At 52.9% G+C, this 18,391-nt stretch overlaps 8 protein-coding genes across 8 annotated transcripts; 4 read left to right on the top strand and 4 right to left on the bottom strand.

Moving 5' to 3' along the window:
* Window positions 1-280: 280 nt before the first annotated feature.
* On the top strand, window positions 281-1,379 carry COCMIDRAFT_35894 (uncharacterized protein; the record flags this gene model as incomplete). Its single annotated transcript, XM_007688781.1, has 3 exons — window positions 281-293; window positions 351-440; window positions 871-1,379. The coding sequence occupies 3 exons, from the start codon at window positions 281-283 to the stop codon at window positions 1,377-1,379; spliced, it is 612 nt and encodes a 203-aa protein (XP_007686971.1).
* Window positions 1,380-1,567: 188 nt separating this feature from the next.
* On the bottom strand, window positions 1,568-2,653 carry COCMIDRAFT_92722 (uncharacterized protein; the record flags this gene model as incomplete). The annotated part of the gene is made up of 2 exons (XM_007688813.1): window positions 1,568-2,548; window positions 2,609-2,653. The coding sequence occupies 2 exons, from the start codon at window positions 2,651-2,653 to the stop codon at window positions 1,568-1,570; spliced, it is 1,026 nt and encodes a 341-aa protein (XP_007687003.1).
* Window positions 2,654-5,521: 2,868 nt separating this feature from the next.
* Window positions 5,522-6,784, top strand: COCMIDRAFT_25491 (uncharacterized protein; the record flags this gene model as incomplete). The annotated part of the gene is made up of 1 exon (XM_007688767.1): window positions 5,522-6,784. One exon carries the CDS (start codon window positions 5,522-5,524, stop codon window positions 6,782-6,784), a length of 1,263 nt encoding a protein of 420 aa, XP_007686957.1.
* Window positions 6,785-7,447: 663 nt separating this feature from the next.
* On the bottom strand, window positions 7,448-9,003 carry COCMIDRAFT_25490 (uncharacterized protein; the record flags this gene model as incomplete). The annotated part of the gene is made up of 2 exons (XM_007688766.1): window positions 7,448-8,582; window positions 8,630-9,003. 2 exons carry the CDS (start codon window positions 9,001-9,003, stop codon window positions 7,448-7,450), a joined length of 1,509 nt encoding a protein of 502 aa, XP_007686956.1.
* A 469-nt stretch (window positions 9,004-9,472) lies between these two features.
* On the top strand, window positions 9,473-12,428 carry COCMIDRAFT_92690 (uncharacterized protein; the record flags this gene model as incomplete). The annotated part of the gene is made up of 2 exons (XM_007688812.1): window positions 9,473-10,028; window positions 10,075-12,428. 2 exons carry the CDS (start codon window positions 9,473-9,475, stop codon window positions 12,426-12,428), a joined length of 2,910 nt encoding a protein of 969 aa, XP_007687002.1.
* A 519-nt stretch (window positions 12,429-12,947) lies between these two features.
* On the bottom strand, window positions 12,948-14,822 carry COCMIDRAFT_4438 (uncharacterized protein; the record flags this gene model as incomplete). The annotated part of the gene is made up of 2 exons (XM_007688756.1): window positions 12,948-14,099; window positions 14,151-14,822. 2 exons carry the CDS (start codon window positions 14,820-14,822, stop codon window positions 12,948-12,950), a joined length of 1,824 nt encoding a protein of 607 aa, XP_007686946.1.
* Window positions 14,823-15,375: 553 nt separating this feature from the next.
* On the bottom strand, window positions 15,376-16,358 carry COCMIDRAFT_4437 (uncharacterized protein; the record flags this gene model as incomplete). Its single annotated transcript, XM_007688755.1, has 2 exons — window positions 15,376-16,234; window positions 16,288-16,358. The coding sequence occupies 2 exons, from the start codon at window positions 16,356-16,358 to the stop codon at window positions 15,376-15,378; spliced, it is 930 nt and encodes a 309-aa protein (XP_007686945.1).
* Window positions 16,359-17,117: 759 nt separating this feature from the next.
* On the top strand, window positions 17,118-18,076 carry COCMIDRAFT_4436 (uncharacterized protein; the record flags this gene model as incomplete). Its single annotated transcript, XM_007688754.1, has 2 exons — window positions 17,118-17,209; window positions 17,260-18,076. 2 exons carry the CDS (start codon window positions 17,118-17,120, stop codon window positions 18,074-18,076), a joined length of 909 nt encoding a protein of 302 aa, XP_007686944.1.
* Window positions 18,077-18,391: the final 315 nt, after the last annotated feature.

Raw genomic sequence — 18,391 nt, 5'->3', positions numbered from 1 at the left:
ATATACGATACGTTTGCGCTAGAGAGTGCAGATGGAAGCCGATCTCGCAAACGACTATACTGAAATACCAACATACCCCTGAGGTAGAACCTTCGATCGTGTTCTGAGTATTAGCGCAGTCTTATCCAGCTGGCGTGCTCTGAATTCCGTCAGCCAAGGCAGCCAAGTACGCTGATCACGTGAGATTGATTATACTTATCCAGCCGGAACGTTAGGTCCGGGCTACTACCACTTCATATTCTGAACCCCAGCATCACCCATCAACCACCAACCGTCCACCATGGAGCATGGCAGTACTATGACCGTAACATATGCGCCCTGTGTTGAGCTGCAGTGCATGCCACATGCAGCATACATACGGCGACCGGGCGAAGACTGGGCGGGCATAACGAACCCAAAGGAACGCAAGAGGCTCCAGAACAGACTGAACAAACGCGTTTGTGAGTGACACCCAACCCCAGATATCCAACTCTGGTTTACGTGGTCAACCCAAGTCTAATGCTCGGCTTTTGTATCGGCATACAGCAAGGCAGCGGAAAAAGCGGAAAACAAGCCATGATGAAGACGACTCGTCGGATGCAGCGTCCCGCGCGGCTAGTACGACGTCCGACACCACCGTCTCGGACACTAGGACTTTGTTGTACAGCAGAAGCAGCAGCAGAAGCAGAAGCAGCAGCACTACCAGAATCGTACCCTCGACATTCAGCCACTGCTCGGAGGAGGACGCGGCCCGGGAGCGTGCGGTACTCCAGCAGTTTGCCGAGCAAGCGTTAAGAAGTTACATGACGGGCGACCCGTGTTCGGACCACAAGCTCCGGCTAATCCAGTTCAACATCATCAATGGTCTCACCCGCAACGCTGCCATGCTAGGTTACCAGTTCGACTGGCTCGTGTGCGCCGCCGTCTCACCGTTTGGGTGTAACGGGCCAATCCGCGATGCAAGGTCCGTGACGCTGCTGCTGGAAAGGGGTACCGTGCCGGGCAATCTGGTACCAACCGTGGTACAGCTATCCATCAGGCACCATCCGTGGCTCGACTTGTTTCCCCTCCCCCGCATGCGCGACAACTTGCTGCTGGCGACAAATAGCTATCTGTCGCCGGAAGAAGAGCAAGAGCCGTTTGACGACATTATGGACTCAGGTCGAGGCAAGCACGAGTGGACGGGCCTCGTCGTCTGGGGTGAGCCGTGGGATCCGCAAAATTGGGAAGTTAGCAAGCCGTTTTTGGAAAAATGGTACTGGCTTATGATCGGCTGTCCGGAAATCATTGATTCGACTAACCGATGGCGGCGTTTGAGAGGGGAGAAGCCGCTGTCGACACCCGGGTTTATAGTTGAGGAGGTGGAGGATGGGGACTACAATGAGGGAGCAAGGTGTTGAGCAAAATTGTTTCACCAAGAGCGCGCAGGAGGTATGTATAAATGATTACTTTCATATCTATTCTAGGAAGGCACAGTTGTCAGTATTTATTATGAATAATTAAGTTGATTTCTCGAAAGTTGATTTGCGTCCAGTCTTATGAATGTTACAGTTGAAAATCATCATGTCACACCGGCCGACGAGCATCATCATATCTCCCCTTTCAACACGGCACTCCAATCTTCGCTTCGGAAGTAATCCTCCAAAGATGTCGTCTTGATACCCAGCTGCTCCGGTGTCTTGACCTTGGGGTTTCCGCCCGCATACCCGTATTCTGCAAAAAACCGGAAGTCGTCGAGGACAGTCTTGTCGAAGCCCTCTGGAAGATACTTGACATACTCTTCCTCGTCAACATCTCTCACCGTCGCTTCTACACCCTGTGTCTTAGCCCAGAGAGCTGCGTAATCCTCCTTGGAAATGATTTGACTGGCACCCAGGACGTCTGTGCCGGGCGGGTGGTGAAGAACCAGGGCTTCGACAAACGCACCACTATCACGAGACGCGACGACCTCTGGGTTTTCCTTGTGTGGGCCGTCGCATTTAAGACGGACATATTCAAAAGTACCATCCGGTTTCTTGTGCGGCCTGAATGCGGAAATCTCCCTCCACGTCTCTTGGAAGATGCCCATGTTGACGGTGCTAAGGCGGGCACGCAGTTCCGGAAGCTTGTCTCGGATGTGCTGCTCAGCCGCGGCCTTTGAATCAAACTCGTACGAGTTCTTGTACTTGCCGCCGCTGATTTGCTTGACGGGCGCCAAGGTAGAAAAGACATATCTCTCGAGGGTGGACAGGACGTTGGGGTCGCTAGCGGCTGTTGCTAGGTTGATGCCCTGTAGCGTCTCGAGGTGACCGGCATATTCCTCGAGAGACAAGCCGGCCTTGGCTGCCTCGCTCTGAAGGGTCTCGTCCCCGGCTACTCGCGAGTAGCATCCGGCCCAATCTGTGACGGCGAAGATGGCGTGAGCACCTTGGAAGGCAGCCTTGAGGGACTCCAAGTCATCGTGATCTCCTTTGACGATTTCAACACCCTTGTTGGCCCATTCCTTGGCCTTTGGGGAGCCAGGGTTGCGCGTGAGTCCGCGTATGCGCCAGTTGGTGTGGGTGAGAAATCGACGTGCTACAGAACCACCCTGAGCCCCGTAACGTTAGTGTGGTTACGAGCTGCGGCGTGTGAATTACGACATCCGTACCTGTGTTCCAGTAATGCCCAGGATGGTGATGAGTTTTTTGGCCATGATGTGGTGTTCTGATGTTTCACAGGGAAGCTGAAGAAGGTTCAAGAGGGACGGAATGTCCTTTTCCTCCACGAGAGGCCCTCCGTTTATGTGTTGGCTCGATGAACGTTGTGGTGAGAGTATGCGACAAGCTTGGCGGTTCCTGACGGATTGTCTGACAGGCCCGGATCTGGAAGGCTTAGACTATGGCAAACGTCCAGGATGTCCTTTGTTGTTGCAGGTCTACCTAGGCAGGCATTATCTAGGCTTAGTGCCATGGACTTAATCTGAAATAGGAAGCCCTCTGTCCGTACGTGAATGGATGGTGGCTCATGAGTGGTCAGGTAAGCGACACGTGATGCTGCAGGTCGCTGACATCTGGTCGGCGCTATTTCGCAATCACGCTTTGGTAATGCAACCGGACGACACTTGCTCCACTTTACCTTACACACGCACTTCCAAACACCGTATATCATCCGACACTGCTACAAAGTGCCTAAATGACGTGATCCCCGGACGACGCACCTGGCTGACAGTGGCCCCCAATGCCAAACTCGCCGCTTACGTCAACTGACATTCTGCATGTACTGGCATCCCCCGGCACGGTGACAGGGCCCGACCCGGAGTGCACTAGGGGCCCGTGCCGCGCAACGAGCCTCCTGTCCGGGGGAACATGGCGGAAACATTTGGTAGTTCGGGGTGGAGGCGGTTGGGAGAATAAGAGAAGGGGGGCCTTGCAGATTCCCCTTCCCTGGTCTCCTCAGCCACCAGCCTCAACCACGTTCCTCGACCCCAAGCTCTCTGGACGGCAATTTAACTATGTTTCAATGCAGTGCCGTCACAAGGCGACACGATGGGACTTGCCTAGCCGGAACAACCGACTTTATTTTTCGGGCCCGAATGCGACTGCCTAAAGCACCAACCATGGATCAACACATGGTAGCATCACCTCACGGTCTGGGCCTGAAAACACCTTCTCAGTTCATCTACCAGCAACCCAACAATAACCCTGTATCTGACGCGGGTCTATTGTGTGTTCATTAACAGGGCTGCAGCTATACCTCTCCCTCACGCAAGGCGCAGGGAAGCCTTGCATACCTCTCTGCACTTGATGTCTCGATATCACTCCATAAGCTCGATGGGAGCATGCATGCCCGAATCGTCCAACGTTGACCTGCGTGCTTCTAGCCAACGACAGTTCTGCAGGAACCTATACTAGCTTTGACTTCCACCACGTTCCGATGCAGAGCGGCAAAACCCTGAGCTTGGTTTTAGTAGGCTGTGCTAGTAGAAGCTAGTTTTTACTCGCCAAGACGTCTACAGACCCTGTACGCTTCTCAGTCATCTACATACAGCTAACCGAGGCCTTTACTGCATAACGAACACTGGTATATTAAGAGGGGTTTTTCTTGGCAATCGTCGATTGGAGGAGTTCGCTTACGTAGCCCTAGCGGCCCGCTATCCATCCCTACAAGCGTCTCTTATACCGAGTATTCGACCGGGCGTGAGCCGCAATTTTCAGTGTGTATCCAAAGGACCACAGGGAAAATGCTCGCGTCGTTCCTACTAGTGACACGATTGATGTCTCTTACGACCAGCAGACTTGGAGTGATGATGCCAGAACTGTAAGGCCTTCAACGCATGCAAAATTCCATCACAAAATTAGCATCCTATGCTACAAATGCAGCATTGAGGAATTGTAACGTCATGGCACTCCGTGTTTCACACCCCATATCTCGTGACCGCTTGGCGATCTGTACGGCATCGGAATCCACAATCCGCACGGCGCAATACACCGTGTCTGCAAACATATTTTGCGCTACCAAGAAGAATAAGGTGGCAAGAGAGCTCCACACCAACCAGAAGCACCCTAGAGTTATTTCTCTGGGTCTGCGATCTAGGAGACAATCTCCAGAAATATAGACAGAGACTATGGTCGGCTTAATTCTCCTTATTCTGGCGATTTATGGGCCCAAGCAAGGCTGACCGGGCTGGACGAAATACGGTTGCAGATCCGATGTATACGCAATCGATCAAGGTATTGGCGTGTAAGATCGAGATGACCTCGATCAAGCAAGCGACAAGCCTTTCTGCATGTGAATGCTCATCGTCTGCGGAGTTTTCCTTTGCCTCTCCGCGACGCACCCTCAGCAACCGTTTACCGGGACGGGCACTAGTCGACGTTACACGGCATGATCCTTTCCAGTGAGGAGGCAACGGGCAAACTATGCCCCATTTATTACACGGAATCCACCGCTCAGCAACGTGATACTCTTACCTAGTTCCGCATAAACAAAGACAAGTTTTTTTTCGCAAAGATTCCATCGGGGACCAAGGAAATAGCAATGATTGGCCCTCGACGAGGACTAGACGTGTGGCTTGCATCTCATCAATGTGATGATCGTTTTCCTAAACTTCCAAAAAAGTCAAACTGGGTTAAAGGCAAAAAGAAACACACGCAACTGTCAACATACGATGACACAATTAAGCTCTTACAGCCTTCGGGGGATAAGACCACAGGGTACCTTGGCAAACGGTAGATAGGAGCAATTCGTGCTGCGAGAAAGGGCCGCTTCAGCTGTAAGTTCAACTTGGCAATAGCATCCCCCAGAAATCCAACGCCCATGTCCATGCATCTAGAGGTACAAAGGCTACAAAAGACCCGAAACCGAGTTGCATACTCGAAACTCCAGGCATCTTTATATCCTTTTTTTCTCTGTTTCGTTGCGCAAACAAGATCTTCAACCCACCGCAATCTGATCGACGACACCCATCCTTCTGAAAGGTTGCACAGCACTCTTGGTCAATCCTGCTCGCCGGGTTAGAGTCCACCCCTCCACATTCTAAACTCTATCACACCACCCTTTTCCCCATTTTCTCCCACTACCCATGCCGCCGCCAACAGGCATTCGGCTGCGCGATAGCTGCCAATCGTGCGCGGCATCCAAGACTAAGTGCTCTAAGGACAAGCCGCAGTGCGCTCGGTGCGCCAAGAGAGGCACAAAATGTGAATATCTAGTCACACAGCGGACCGGCAGGAAGGCCCTGGTACGGCGAGACAGCGATGCCAAAGAGCAGAGCAGTGATGCTGGTAGCCGACGCAAAAGCTTGAGCCGTTCAACGACGACAGCAACATCCACAACAACAATGACGTCGTCGTCAAGCATGTGCGACGCACCAGACGTTCACATGTCAGGCTGCGCAGAGCCGCCGGACGAAGCCGCGGACATGTACATGATCGAGCCAGGACTCGAAGCATTCGATGCAGATACTGCCGGTAGCATGCTTCCTGAGATGAGCACAATCCACGACGACTACTTCTCGCTCCTCCTCCCAGACGTCGACATGTCGGCACTGGACCAGGTATACGATACAAGCAGCGCCCCCGATGCCGTGGCATCCGACATGCTAGCTCAACCGCCGCTCGGCACCAGCGGCAGCATGCCTCCTCACGGCACAGCAGCATATGCATCATATACGCAGGGGAACGACGTAGCAGCAGCGGCTGGGCACTCTTCGCCCAGGGACCCGCTACCGCTGCAGCAGCCGGATCTAGGCATGCTCCTCGATGCAGCATGCCTGCCGGGAGCACAACCTCAAACGGGGGAGCAAACCGCTTTACTGCTCTCCGAAATGCAGATGCCCCCCTACCAAACCGCCATGCACCACGCCGCAGCCTCACAGCAGCAGCAAGAGGGCCTCACAATGGCTCTGCAGCTAATGCAGCACCTGTGCTGTCTGAGCGATAGCACTTCAAGTAGTAGCAACTCAATCTCACTGGCGGGACCAGGAGCGGCGGGACCCCAGCACCACCACCCCTTCCGCCTCCGCAACCTCATGGACAAATGCAGCAAAGCCACCGCAACAATCAGTGCCATCCTGCACGGCGACTCCTCTCACGACGCATACTTCCTCGCCGTCGTCTGCCTCGCAATGTCCAAGGTCCTCGACGCATACGTAACTGCGTCCCGTACCATCGGTACACCAACTGCAGACTACTCACGCCGCAAGTCACGCTCCCCATCCGCTTCTTCTTCCTCGCCTTCGGTGCTATCTTCGCCGACTCGCCCAGACTCTGCGAGGAGTAATCGGAGTAGCGGGAGTGTGTCCCCGCCCGTTGTCCTGCAGGGAGACCCTGAATCAGCTTTATGAGGAGCAGAGGCGGCGCCTGAAGTGTATTTCTCTTTATCTAATCAACAGTCTCAAGGCATTTTGGGTGGAAGAGGCTTCGTTTTAAAAGTGTTTTTTTTCTCGCTTCCTTTTTGCTGTTCTTTCTAATTGAGAAGTGTTTTAAAGATACCTGGGGCGTTTTTTAACTCTGTTTTTTCTTTTTTTTCGCTTGGAGGATCTGAAGCATGGGACTAAAATTGGAGATGGGTCATACGAGAAAGCTGGGGCATGCATGGCACCGACATGTGTGGATGCAGGGACAGAGTAGATTGTTGTACTACGCGGCCAAGGCCTGTTGTATGTAGTCAGAGATTATGTAATTGTGCATCAGACAGAGAGTGAAAAAGATGACGTGCATATTATAGAGGCTGGTTGATATGTGAGATAAGCCCACGTGATCGAAATCAAACCATTGATATCAGCCGGGGCACGGTACCTCAAAGCACGGGCATGCATGATGAGCGATCCGATACAAATTCATTCGTGAGACGGTGGCGTAATCTCATAGATGAGATGAGAAAATAACCTGAGGAGAGTAATGGTGCGATGCACACAGTGGTAACCTACATATCGTACAAGCTGGTCTATGCTGAGTCTGTACAGTGCTACTATACAAAGGATCTACAGGTGGAATTGCGTCATGAACTATAATGACTTATCCGCAACCTTGGCTGCTTCCAGACGAGAAGCAATATGAGGTGTAGCAGTTGTCCTAGGAGCTTGTGGTTTCATAATCTGGCGAAGGACAGCGCGTCGTGGCATGGATATCCTGCTGAAAAGAACGACAGCGCCTGTCAACAAGGCCAGCGCCCCGGCTTGGTGAGCAGACGCCAGCCAGGTGGGTACCATATAGATAAGAGTGCTGATACCAAGGGTAACCTGCAGAGTGACGAGATGGACCAGACCCTGGACACCCTTGTGGGCCTCCTTGGGCAACGTGCTACGGACTCCCTTGGAGAAGCGAGTGTAGACAAAAAGACTCATGACAGCAGTAAAGGTGGTAGTGGCAAGGATGCGATGGTCGAGTTGGACCAGAGAAGGATTTTCCAGCATGTTGCGCCACCAGAGATCTGAGTGGTCTGGGACGTGGCTGTAGAAGGGATCAAATAGTTCCTTCTTGGGTGGGGCAAGCCCCAGGCCCATCCAAGGAAACTCATTGTAGATCAGCCCCGCATCAAGACCAGCGACCAGGGCACCCGACATGGCGGTTGTAAAGACAAGGAGAGTAAGACCCACGACGGAACCCCTGAATACACGCAGGACCGGATGCTGTAGCGCCTTGATGGTCTCGGCAGCCTTTGCAGGATCTGCGAGCATGCGGTGTTCCTTCAAAATGGAGAGGCCAGTGAGGATCATGGAGCAGTAGACGGCAAAGGCGGTGCCGAGATGGGCAGTCAAGCGGTACTGGGAAACGCGGGGGTGGCTGCCTGGCTCGAAAAGGTCATCCTTGAGGCCACTCTTGACCATCCACCATCCAATAGCACCCTGGAAGCCGATCATGCCGCAGATGCCGACAAGCTTCCACGCCATGGAGGGCGTAACCCTGCGGCGGGCGATGAAGTAAGCAGTCGGCAGGACCATGGTGACACCAATGACGCGACCCCAGAGACGATGGGCCCATTCCATGAAGTAGATCTGCTTAAAGTCGGCAAGGTCCATGGAAGAATTGAGCAGGGCAAATTCGGGAGAGGCCTTGTACTTGTTGAACTCGCTCGCCCATTCTTCTTCGCTCATGGGCCATAAGGAGCCGGTGACAGGGCGCCATTCGGTGATGCTCAGCCTGCGCGACTTAGCAAGTGCGATTGGCGCAAGAAGGGTCATGCCTACCCTGACTCCGTAAGGCGGGTCAGCCCGCCAAAGACGACTATGCCAAAGACGCTGGCAGCACTACCCAACAGCCAGTATGCGACGCTCTTGGATGTCGTCTTGGGGAAACTGCTCGACTTTCCCTCTGCTGCAGCTGCAGCTTCAGCAAGCGATACGGTACTCGAACTCGATGGCTGAATAGTGGCGCTGCTGCGAAGTGGCTGGGTTGACTTCCATCTCACCGATTGCAAGACAGATGGGCGGGTCGAACGAGTGGATGCGGGGACGGCGGAGCGAATGGGCGAATTGAGGCACTGTCTGCAGGAAAACAGTCGGCGCGAGAGACGGGGAGCAGCGGTGCGCAGCTGCGGGAGAGCCTGGAAGATGGAAGCCATTGCGGACGACAGACAATGGGCAACTCACAAGAGAGAAGAAGAAGAGAAGGTCGTCATGTCATCGACTACGGATTTTCGGCGGTACCAGGGTCCGGAAGCGATGCCAAGCATTGGACCCCTGCATGCGGCGTTGACAGACGGAAGGCGCGACCCACTCCGCACCGTCGCAACTGCATCACCGGACCCTAGCCAGCGAAGATCGCCGTTTGCCAGCAACTCGCCAGCGGATGCGTGATGTGCCTAGTCTGTCCTGTGGCCCCGTGACTTGTCCTCTCCTCCCCGCCGCCCTTGCTGTAAATCTGTCGTGACTCTTCTTTTCTTTTTCTTCCTCGAGTGTCCTGGACACTGTTGCCGTGTCAGACGCCGCGTGTTGCTGCTACTACCCCGCCCGTTCTTCACCGCGTGTCCGGCCGCCAAAGCCTCGCCAACCAATGTGCTCCATGCATATATAACCTGTAGCACACCTAGAATGGACAACGCCCACCAGCCGCCTGTCGGCCAAGGGAGCAGCATCCACAATCATGACGCCCAAACCCTCTTTGATGGCTCGGTGCGCACGTCCGGCGACACTGAGGGTACAGACAATGGCTCAGGCTTACGTAGTACTCCACCTCCCAGCCTCTTTTCGCCCCATATAACTTCAGTCACTCCTTCTGAACCATCTGCCTCAGTTGGTGAAGGTTCAAGGCTCCGTGCACCCCACAGGAGGATCCTCAGTCATTCCAGCTCTATGCCCTCTCTCGCAAACCATCCCAGCATGCCGAAGCGGCCGTCAAGGCCACTGGCCCCAGAAGAACGCCCACCTATAGTCCAGCTGCAGGCGGAGATTGAGCAGGCACAAAAGAGCGCCGATGATCCAAACACGCCCCTGGAGGACTCTGGCAAAAGACGCACCACTCTAGATCTTATGCGTTCAGAGCATGCTTTCCGTACAGAAATAAGTACCCTTTTCAGCGAAAGCGCTGCAGCCTCAGCCTCACGTGCTCCGTCCTATAACAACGCAACGGGCCCCCTGTATCTGCGAGGTAATGCCCGTCTATATCTGCTGCAGTGTGAAACTAATCTTGGCAGCCTCGGGCGAAGCAATTCCCCTTCCAGATCACCTCTATTCCCGTGGATTGCTAGAAGGCCGCCATTCAGACATTACCATCATAGCCTTTGGCCAGCGCTACTCTCTACATCGCTTAATCCTCGATCGCGCACCATTCTTCACCACTGCCCTTTCTGAGCCATGGCTCGAAAGCCAGTCCAAAGAAGTCACTCTACACCCCGAAGAGATTGACTCTAGCATCACTCAAGCAGCCTTTGAGCTTGCCATACGGAAGCTTTACGGCGTCGACATTTCGAAAGACATGGACGCCGAAGCTGTGGGCCTGTTCGCGACAGGATGTTGGCTGGAAATGCAGGACCTCATAGATTCGGCCATTGAGTCTATCCTGCGTCAGATGGCCCCTGAAACGCTTGCCTACCTCATCCGGCTCGTCACTTCCAACTACTACGGCCGCTCCGGCGATCGCATCCTCGAGTCGGCCAAGGCTATGCTGAGTAGGAATGGCTGGGAGATGCCGCTGAAGTATTGGGACGATATGCCGGGCGATATCATTCGTGAGCTGGTGGGCTCCGATGGCTTTTTCGTAGACAGCGAGTGGGATCGGTGGGTGCTCGCAAAGCGCCTTCTTGATCGCCGACTGCGACTGGCGGCTATTGATGCTGGACTGATACAGCGAGGGCAGAAACCCGTACCGCAAGCCCCCAATTCTCTACGCTTCAACGCTGTTCGTTTCGATGGCGTCTATCGGCAGAATGCCCTAACCGCCGCTCACTCATCGTCCGACGCCCACGCCGAATGGCTAGCACTGTACACGCTACCCGACATTGAACGCATACTTGTGCTGCTGGATGAGGGTATCCATTACATTCACATGGAGTTTGAGCAGCTCGAGTTTATCAAGAGTGCGCGCGATGTCTTTGGCCTCCCCGTCATGCCTGATAGCGTGATCTCTAACTCGCTCTGGCAGCAATTGGCGCTTCGTCAAAGGGTACTCAACACGGATGAAAATTCACAGGAATTAGGGCTCTCGCAGTCGCTCCCCGGCCCCGAAGCATTCAATGTGGCTACCAAGAGTGGGAGCGAGTTGACCTTAAAGGGCCAACAGGAAGAGAAGACGGCAGACAATGGTATACTTGAGTCGGATAGCTGGGATGGAAACGGAAAGCCACGCAAGTTTTGGATTCCAAGCTCAGACTGCAACATAGTGCTCGGCAACGGGGCTGAACCTGTTGTCACGACGTCAAGCTCCTTCCAACGTCATGCCTCGCGCCTGTCGGCCACCCTACAGCCTGAAGATGCCCAATGGGCAACGGATTTTGCATCAACTCCAGCAACCTTGACTAACCCAAATACGCGTATGGACTTTCCTCGTCGCCCGATATCTGCGGGCGGTGGGAACGCTGGGCAGCCAAGGCCGATTGCTTACACTGAGTTCCCTCCTTTCCGCTTCTCCGCCGAATTCCCCAACCCTCGCTTCCTCAAAGAGAAGAAGCGTGTATACTCGCGCACAGTATCATATGCTGGATCTCTCTGGAACATCTACATCCAAAAGGTCCGTTCTGCGAAGAACGTGCAACTTGGTGTCTACCTCCATCGCGCAAAAGAGCGCGAGGTAGACGAGACTGTCCAAGCCAGCGTTCTCAGCCAGCAAAACGATGGCACCGTTGATGAGCGTATCGGACGTTTGGAAAGGGAAATGCTCATGCGCAGCGATCCACGCGATCGGAGACGCAGCACCCGTGTTCCCTTTGTCGACTCGACTGCCGAAGACGACACGTCTGGCAGCGGCGGCGACCCTGATCCAACACTAGGCTCTCCCGGCCTCCACAGCTCCATCTTCACCGGCAACACCCTCAGCTCTCGACGCAGCAACATGTCCCGCAGCAACATGTCGCGCATCCCTTCGCGCGGCCTCCCACAATGGGGCTTCCACAACATGAATACCTCCCTCCCCCAATCTAGCGATTCCCCCTATTCCCCCTCCGAACACGAATCCGACACCTCCGACTCCGACCAAGACTCCGACACAGCAGCCTACACAAACCCCTCCCTCCCATCCCGCTCCCAACGCAAAACCCGCTCCCTGATCCCCGCTCTCCCGCCTTACGTCGACGCCCGCCCCACTATCAAAACATACTTTAAGATTTATAGCCCGTCAAAGGGAGGTAGGATGTTGAGTATATACGAGAGTGCGCCTGATCGGTTCAACTTTAGTCAGAGTTGGGGGTGGAAGAGTAGTACGCTTATGCTGGATGAGATTACGCTGAGTGGAGAGACCGAGGATGCGCTTGGGGGTGGGGGGTTAAACCCGCCGCCTGTGATCAAGAAGACGGATGGGAAGTTGCGGTTTATGGTCGTTATTGGGAATTTGTGATTCCACGACGTTGTTGTTGTTGTTTTTTTGCACAAGGATGATTACGCTTAGATATACTGATACCCGTGGGTGTCCTCTTTTTCATAGATTTTTGGGGAGGTCACGGCGTTTTTCATTTCCTATCTTCCCTTCTCTCTGAATCCGGGTTCATTAGACTGACGGTTTCGTTCTCACGAACCCCCTTTTTTCCTTGATTTCCCACACTTGGGTTGAGTTGAGATTTCCCATCCGTAGTTAACGCCTTTGAAATAGCAAACCCACATGATTTCCTCCTGCCATTAGTTCCGCCTTTGACTTATCGCATACATGATTTCCATAGTGACCCATTGATCCCCCCCCCTCCTCTCCCCTTCCCGTGTGTCCAGCCTTGATACCTTAGTCCCGACATTTGGATGTCGTCGTGCTGTTCCATATCCTATGTCTCCATCTCCTTATCTCCTTTGCCTTGTTCTTATCCTGCGCCGCGAGTGCAACGACCCACCTCCGTGAGAGCAAAAAGCCGCATACACACACACACACCTAGCGCCTTGCGCGGCGTCGCGGCGTAGACCTGCGGGGCGTCGCGGCACGTCGTACTTGATCGACAGCCACACGTTGTGCGTTATGTAGTTGACGCGTATGAATGTATGGGTCGATGTAGTGCTCTTCATGGTTTGCGGATGAGTCTTCCTCGTCGTAGTTGAGGGAGGGGTGGGTGGAGTAGTCTTGGTGGTGGTAGCGATGTTCGTAGGCATGATGCTGGGAGCCGTGACCGTGACCGTGACCGTGGCTGTGGCCGTGGCCGTGGGGGTGGTGATGGTGCGAGTGGTCGTGGTCGTGGGCACGATGCTCCGAGTGGTGGGAGTGGTCTTGATACTCGAAGCGGGCGTCGTGGGCACGATGATGGGAATGGTGTTCGTCTTGATACTGGGGGCAGTGCTCGTGGTCACCATACTTAGAATCGTCTCCATGTGCACGATACTGAGAACGTTCTTCGTGGGCACGATACTGGGAGCGGTGCTCGCGATCTTGATACTGGTGACGGTCTTCATAAGCTGGCTGCCGGAGGCGGTGCTCGGGCTGGGCCGCGTTGTACTGTGTTTCTTGGGCTGCGGTGTTGGCAGCTTTGATGGCACGAATATGCATAACGTATTCTAGGAAGCCTACATCTGGGGTATTAGGGTTGGCCTCTCGCTCGTTGCGGAGACGCGTGATGTAGTCTTCGACGGTCGCATCTAGAAGAACTGTTAGATTGCCATTTGAATGTTCAGAGACATGGTAGCGGTTGTGCTCGTGGTTGTGAGCAGATGGATACGGTTCAGAGGTTCGGTGCGACGAGAGGTTTGTTGATGGGACTTCATCTATGTTAGTATTCCTGTTAGTGTTGAAGTCAGACGCTCCAAGAGGCTGGTCAACGTCCATCAAGGCAGTAGTATTCTGTGCTCCGGTCAGATCTTGACACATGTTGTGTCCACCAGCTACAGGACGAGCAGTCGTGACGTGCTCTGAATGACCGTGGCGTTCTAGCCAAGCAGTGTAAGGATTTGGAAACTTATCCCATCGACTGGGTCTGGGTACTTCAGGCTCATCGATATCCATGGCGGAGTCCGTATCTGCGAGCTGCTCCGGCACCCATGGCTGGCAGATCTTTACGGAACTACCAGGCTCCAATGACGGGATACGGTTGAGATCCTGTCGCTGAAATCAGTCTCTTGGTCAGTGATTTTGGAAAAAGGGTGTTACTGGAGAAGCATCTGGATTGATGCGGGTACGAGGACATGTCCTGCTCCACACCACTGCGCTTTCATTCTCCGACGACGTGGCAGCCGAACCGATCTTTTTACCGTAGATATTTGGCAGCATGATCTCGTGGGCATCAGTATCGATCACCTTCCCATCGTCGATTCGAATGCGAATAGGGCACTGCTCTGCATGTACAGTCTTGTCGACTTTGTTCTCGCACCAGATCTTATAGCCTGCGCCTGCAGCGACAGGACGCTGTTTGGCGGCTAGGTCCCAAGATTTGATTTTCGCTTGCGCAATGGAGGTGTTGCAATCTTTTGTAGTCATAGTCTGAAATGAAGCATCCGAGTACGTCTTTCCGGTTTCTACAAGGATTGGAGCTAGGAACGGGGTGCTGGCAATGGTTTCATAGGGACCCGAACCGACGCCGGCTGTGTAGTGAGCGATGGCTTCGGTGACAGTTTCCTTGACTAGATCATCTTGATTGGGCTCGCGATTGTAGATGGTCTTGAACGCGTCAGTGTCACTCGGTGGCAGGCACTGTACTCCTGTGTCGCGATAGGTGACAATTCGTTGCGTGGGCGTGTCGATGGTTTGCTGGGTGGCAGGCTTGCTCTCTGACTTGCAAACAGTAGGCCAGGAGCAATAATCTTCTTCTAGATCTATATCCATGATGCTGCCAAAAGTCAGTATCTTGCACCTATGTTTTGATGGATACTGTGCTGTGAGGACTCTGGGTTCTTGATAGACTGACCCAAAAGACAGTTTTGACGTGAGTAAGATCTGATAGTAGACGGTGACTCCCGGTGAATATTGCTATACCCAGTGTGCCGCGTTTGTTGTTTGTCCTGAGTGACTGACGCGTATAAAGTCAGTTACTGTAGAACAACAGGAGGGGATATTGTCAAACGCACATTGGATCCTGAGTCCAATCGAAAGACTTCAAATCTCAAATCCAATGCAAAGATACTGTCCCGTTGCTGTAGTTGCTGCAAGAGGAGTCGCGGTTGTTCGATTGACTCTGCAAATTTTGCGAGATTTCACTTCACTGTGCTGCTTATTATATACTAACTGGCACTAGCATCGAAGAGGCAGTATCAAACAGACGCCCGTTGGAGATTACGCTCATTGATGTCATACTGGCTTTCACTCGTACTAGAACTAGAACCCTGCCTGTTGCCCTGCCAACTGACCCTATCTCGAGACTTTGGAACCATTCAGTAGTCTACGACACATCTCCAGCACTCGATTCCGGCATCTCATACTTATAATTTAGCTCCATAGGTGCCGCCTGCACCAGCTGCTTTGTCCACTCACTCGCCTTGAATGCACCATTCCTCCAGGAAAGCTCGACGTTGTTCAAGTCTGGCCACTGAAGAACAACTCGATGACCCATAGAATGCAAAGTCCCGAGTTCCTCGACTAGAGCATAAATAGCGCCGCTCAACTCGAACGCACTCATGCATCCAGTATGGGGCGCGTCGTATGTCTGGACGCGCATGAAGAACTCGACATGATTTGGCAGTCGATGGAAAAGTTTGAACACGTTCGTGAGCTTCTCATTTGCGTCTTTGACACTGCAGCAGGGGTTTTTCTTGTACTTGGTATGCAAGCGTTCTTCCACGCTCAGTTCGACACGAGCACGGCAGAGGAGATCCCGCGGCTTGATGTCGTGGCCCCATCGATCGGTCACAAGAAACCTCTCAATGACTTTTCTGTTGTTTCCCTTGTCGTAGAAATAGAACAGTGTCGTGCGGTACCAGCTTTCAATCATTTCTCTCTGCATCTCGGTTCCCACATACTGGGCACTCCAGTCATGTGCTTTTGCGTCAGATTCGCATGGCACTGTTGTCTTTCCAAAGTACTCGGGTCCAACGTAGATGGTTTCGTGAGTGTGTATGTATCCGTATATCATATCCCTGATCTCGCGAGGCAGAGCCTGGTGCACGCTTGTGCATATGGCATGGCATGTGCGTGGTGATAAAGGACGAAGTGCCGATGTATCTTTCTCTACCACTGGACTGGGTTCCTTTGGTTTTCTAGCCTGCATTTCCCTGTACTCTTGAATTTGTTGCATGAAAAGGCTGTGCATGTTAGAGCGGTTGATGCATCAGTGTATTGAACGGAAAATGCGCACTGCTGCAGGACTTGGGCAAAGTCCGGAGGGTTCTCCATCAATTCTGATTCCAAGTCTGAATCCGAATCCATGGTAACACGTAGTGAACGATAGGTCTACTTTCTTAAATTCTGTTTTGGTGAAATTTGCCAATGAGAGGACAGGAGTACACGCTAACTGGCGGTTGCAAGGCGGTTGTTATACGTGTGCTGGGACGAGACTTGTGGCGTTTTTGGGGGGTGGTTGCCTGACAGGCAGCCCCGCGAAAATGACTAGGACTATCTTCACATCGCCATGGTCACTGCGCACCCTTCTATGAGCTTATTAAAGTTGGAAATATTCGTTCATAAACGATCGATTTACCTTGTTTTTTCAGTGGCCACATGCCAACCACCCACAGGTGTCATGGTACGACGAGGTGGTGATGTCTGGCATTGATCCCACCTCCTACGTACGTACAGTGATTATCTCCTTGGCTTCTGCATCCATTGGTCGATAAAGAAGTTGGCAGTGCTTGGCTAAAAATAGCCCAAATTGCGGCAGAGAAGACGTGTTGAGTTCTTTTTCTTTTCTTGAATCCCCTTGTTTCAAGTAACCAGAGAGGAAATATTCTGTGTCTGACGGGGAGCCAATCAGCGAGGACGAACAGACTCAACGCAAGATCAGCATGCCGGTGCAGTGTCGATGCTCAGTTGTGGGGTAACCCAACAGGGTAATCTTCCGACCATCAGTCGAGATATTAGTGCGGAGTGAGCACCTGAGTAAGCAATCAGCAGCACCTTGATAAACACCATCATGGAGTGTGTAGGAGCAGAAAACACAACTCGTGTGTTTCCGAAATTTCAACAAAAATGAACATGGATATGTCAGTATGCGGGACATCTGAAAGTATTAATTACGATGGTCGCGTTACGTATGGGCAACTGCGGAAGCACACGTTCAGGTGCACATACCTTTAGACCTGCAGATACCACTGCTGACATGGCGGTTCAGAGTTTTGTCCGAGGAAAGCACTCGCAAAGCACGTGTAGCAGCTCTGAGAAAAGAGCTTGCTGTGCTAGAGTCAGATCTTGCCAGCATCACGCCCAACACACAGGACATGGTCGAGCAACTGGCGAGACGGGAATGTCTGGAACTCTGCAATCAGATTATGGGCAGATTGCCTCGGGAGGTGCGCGACATGATTTACCTTCATCTCAGCACGCGAGACGTCGAAATCATCGAGCGCGAGCATTTTCGAACCACATTAGACCCTTTGACGCTTTTGTACTCGTACAATTTCGAGCGATGGAAGAAGCAACACTTCCCAGAGCACTACTGGGATCCAAAGTACGTGTCAAAGCCAATGTACAATGAGCTGGTAGAAAACTACTATCGCACATCTACTTTTGTCTTTAGCGACGATTCTGGCGTCATGAAGCGGTTCCTCACGACGGATGAGATGCGTATCGGGCTGCTTCCGAAAGATCTAGTCGCAAATGTGGAGATAGGCCTCAACGCCGTGTCACATGACCGAGGATCTTTCCGTGCGTACATGTTCGGGGTACCAAAAAGTCCAGAGCGCATGCGGGAGGCGGTGGATGGGCTTTTCGAGCTCAAGGCGGGAGCTCGAGTGGTGATCAGATTTGTGACTGAGGCCAAGACAGAAGAGGAGAGGGACGAGCATTGTAGGGGGGCAATGGGGACGCTTTTTGATGTGGCGCAGAGGGAGAAGATGAGGAAGTACAAGGTCAAATTTGTGGTGGATGATGTGGGGGTTTGGGAAGTGGGAGAGGCCATGCGACACGAGCGGATGGCCATCCATGGCTAAACTGGGAGTGAGACAGGAGGTGTGTGGGATGAATAAACTGGCATGTTGCATTTCGCAAAACTCGCTCACCTAAACACCAAGCTGAGCTGAGCCGTGTGATTATCTCGCGCATGCAAGTATAGAAGTGAGAGGATAGTGAGATGGTATGTCAAAACCCAACACGAGAATTGCGCAACTGCTAGTGTCAGCGTGCGCTGCATTGGGGCTTTGGATGTGAAAGAGATAGTTTTTGGTAGACGTTTCTATAATTTCACAAAGCGCATGAATGAACTATGGAGTAGTTCAGAGGAGCTAAGAAAGTATCTTACTGCTTGA

This window comes from Bipolaris oryzae, assembly GCF_000523455.1.
Source record: "Bipolaris oryzae ATCC 44560 unplaced genomic scaffold scaffold_47, whole genome shotgun sequence".
NCBI lineage: Eukaryota > Fungi > Ascomycota > Dothideomycetes > Pleosporales > Pleosporaceae > Bipolaris > Bipolaris oryzae.
Note: the sequence above shows the minus strand (reverse complement) of the source record. Positions and strands in the feature narration are given on the sequence as shown.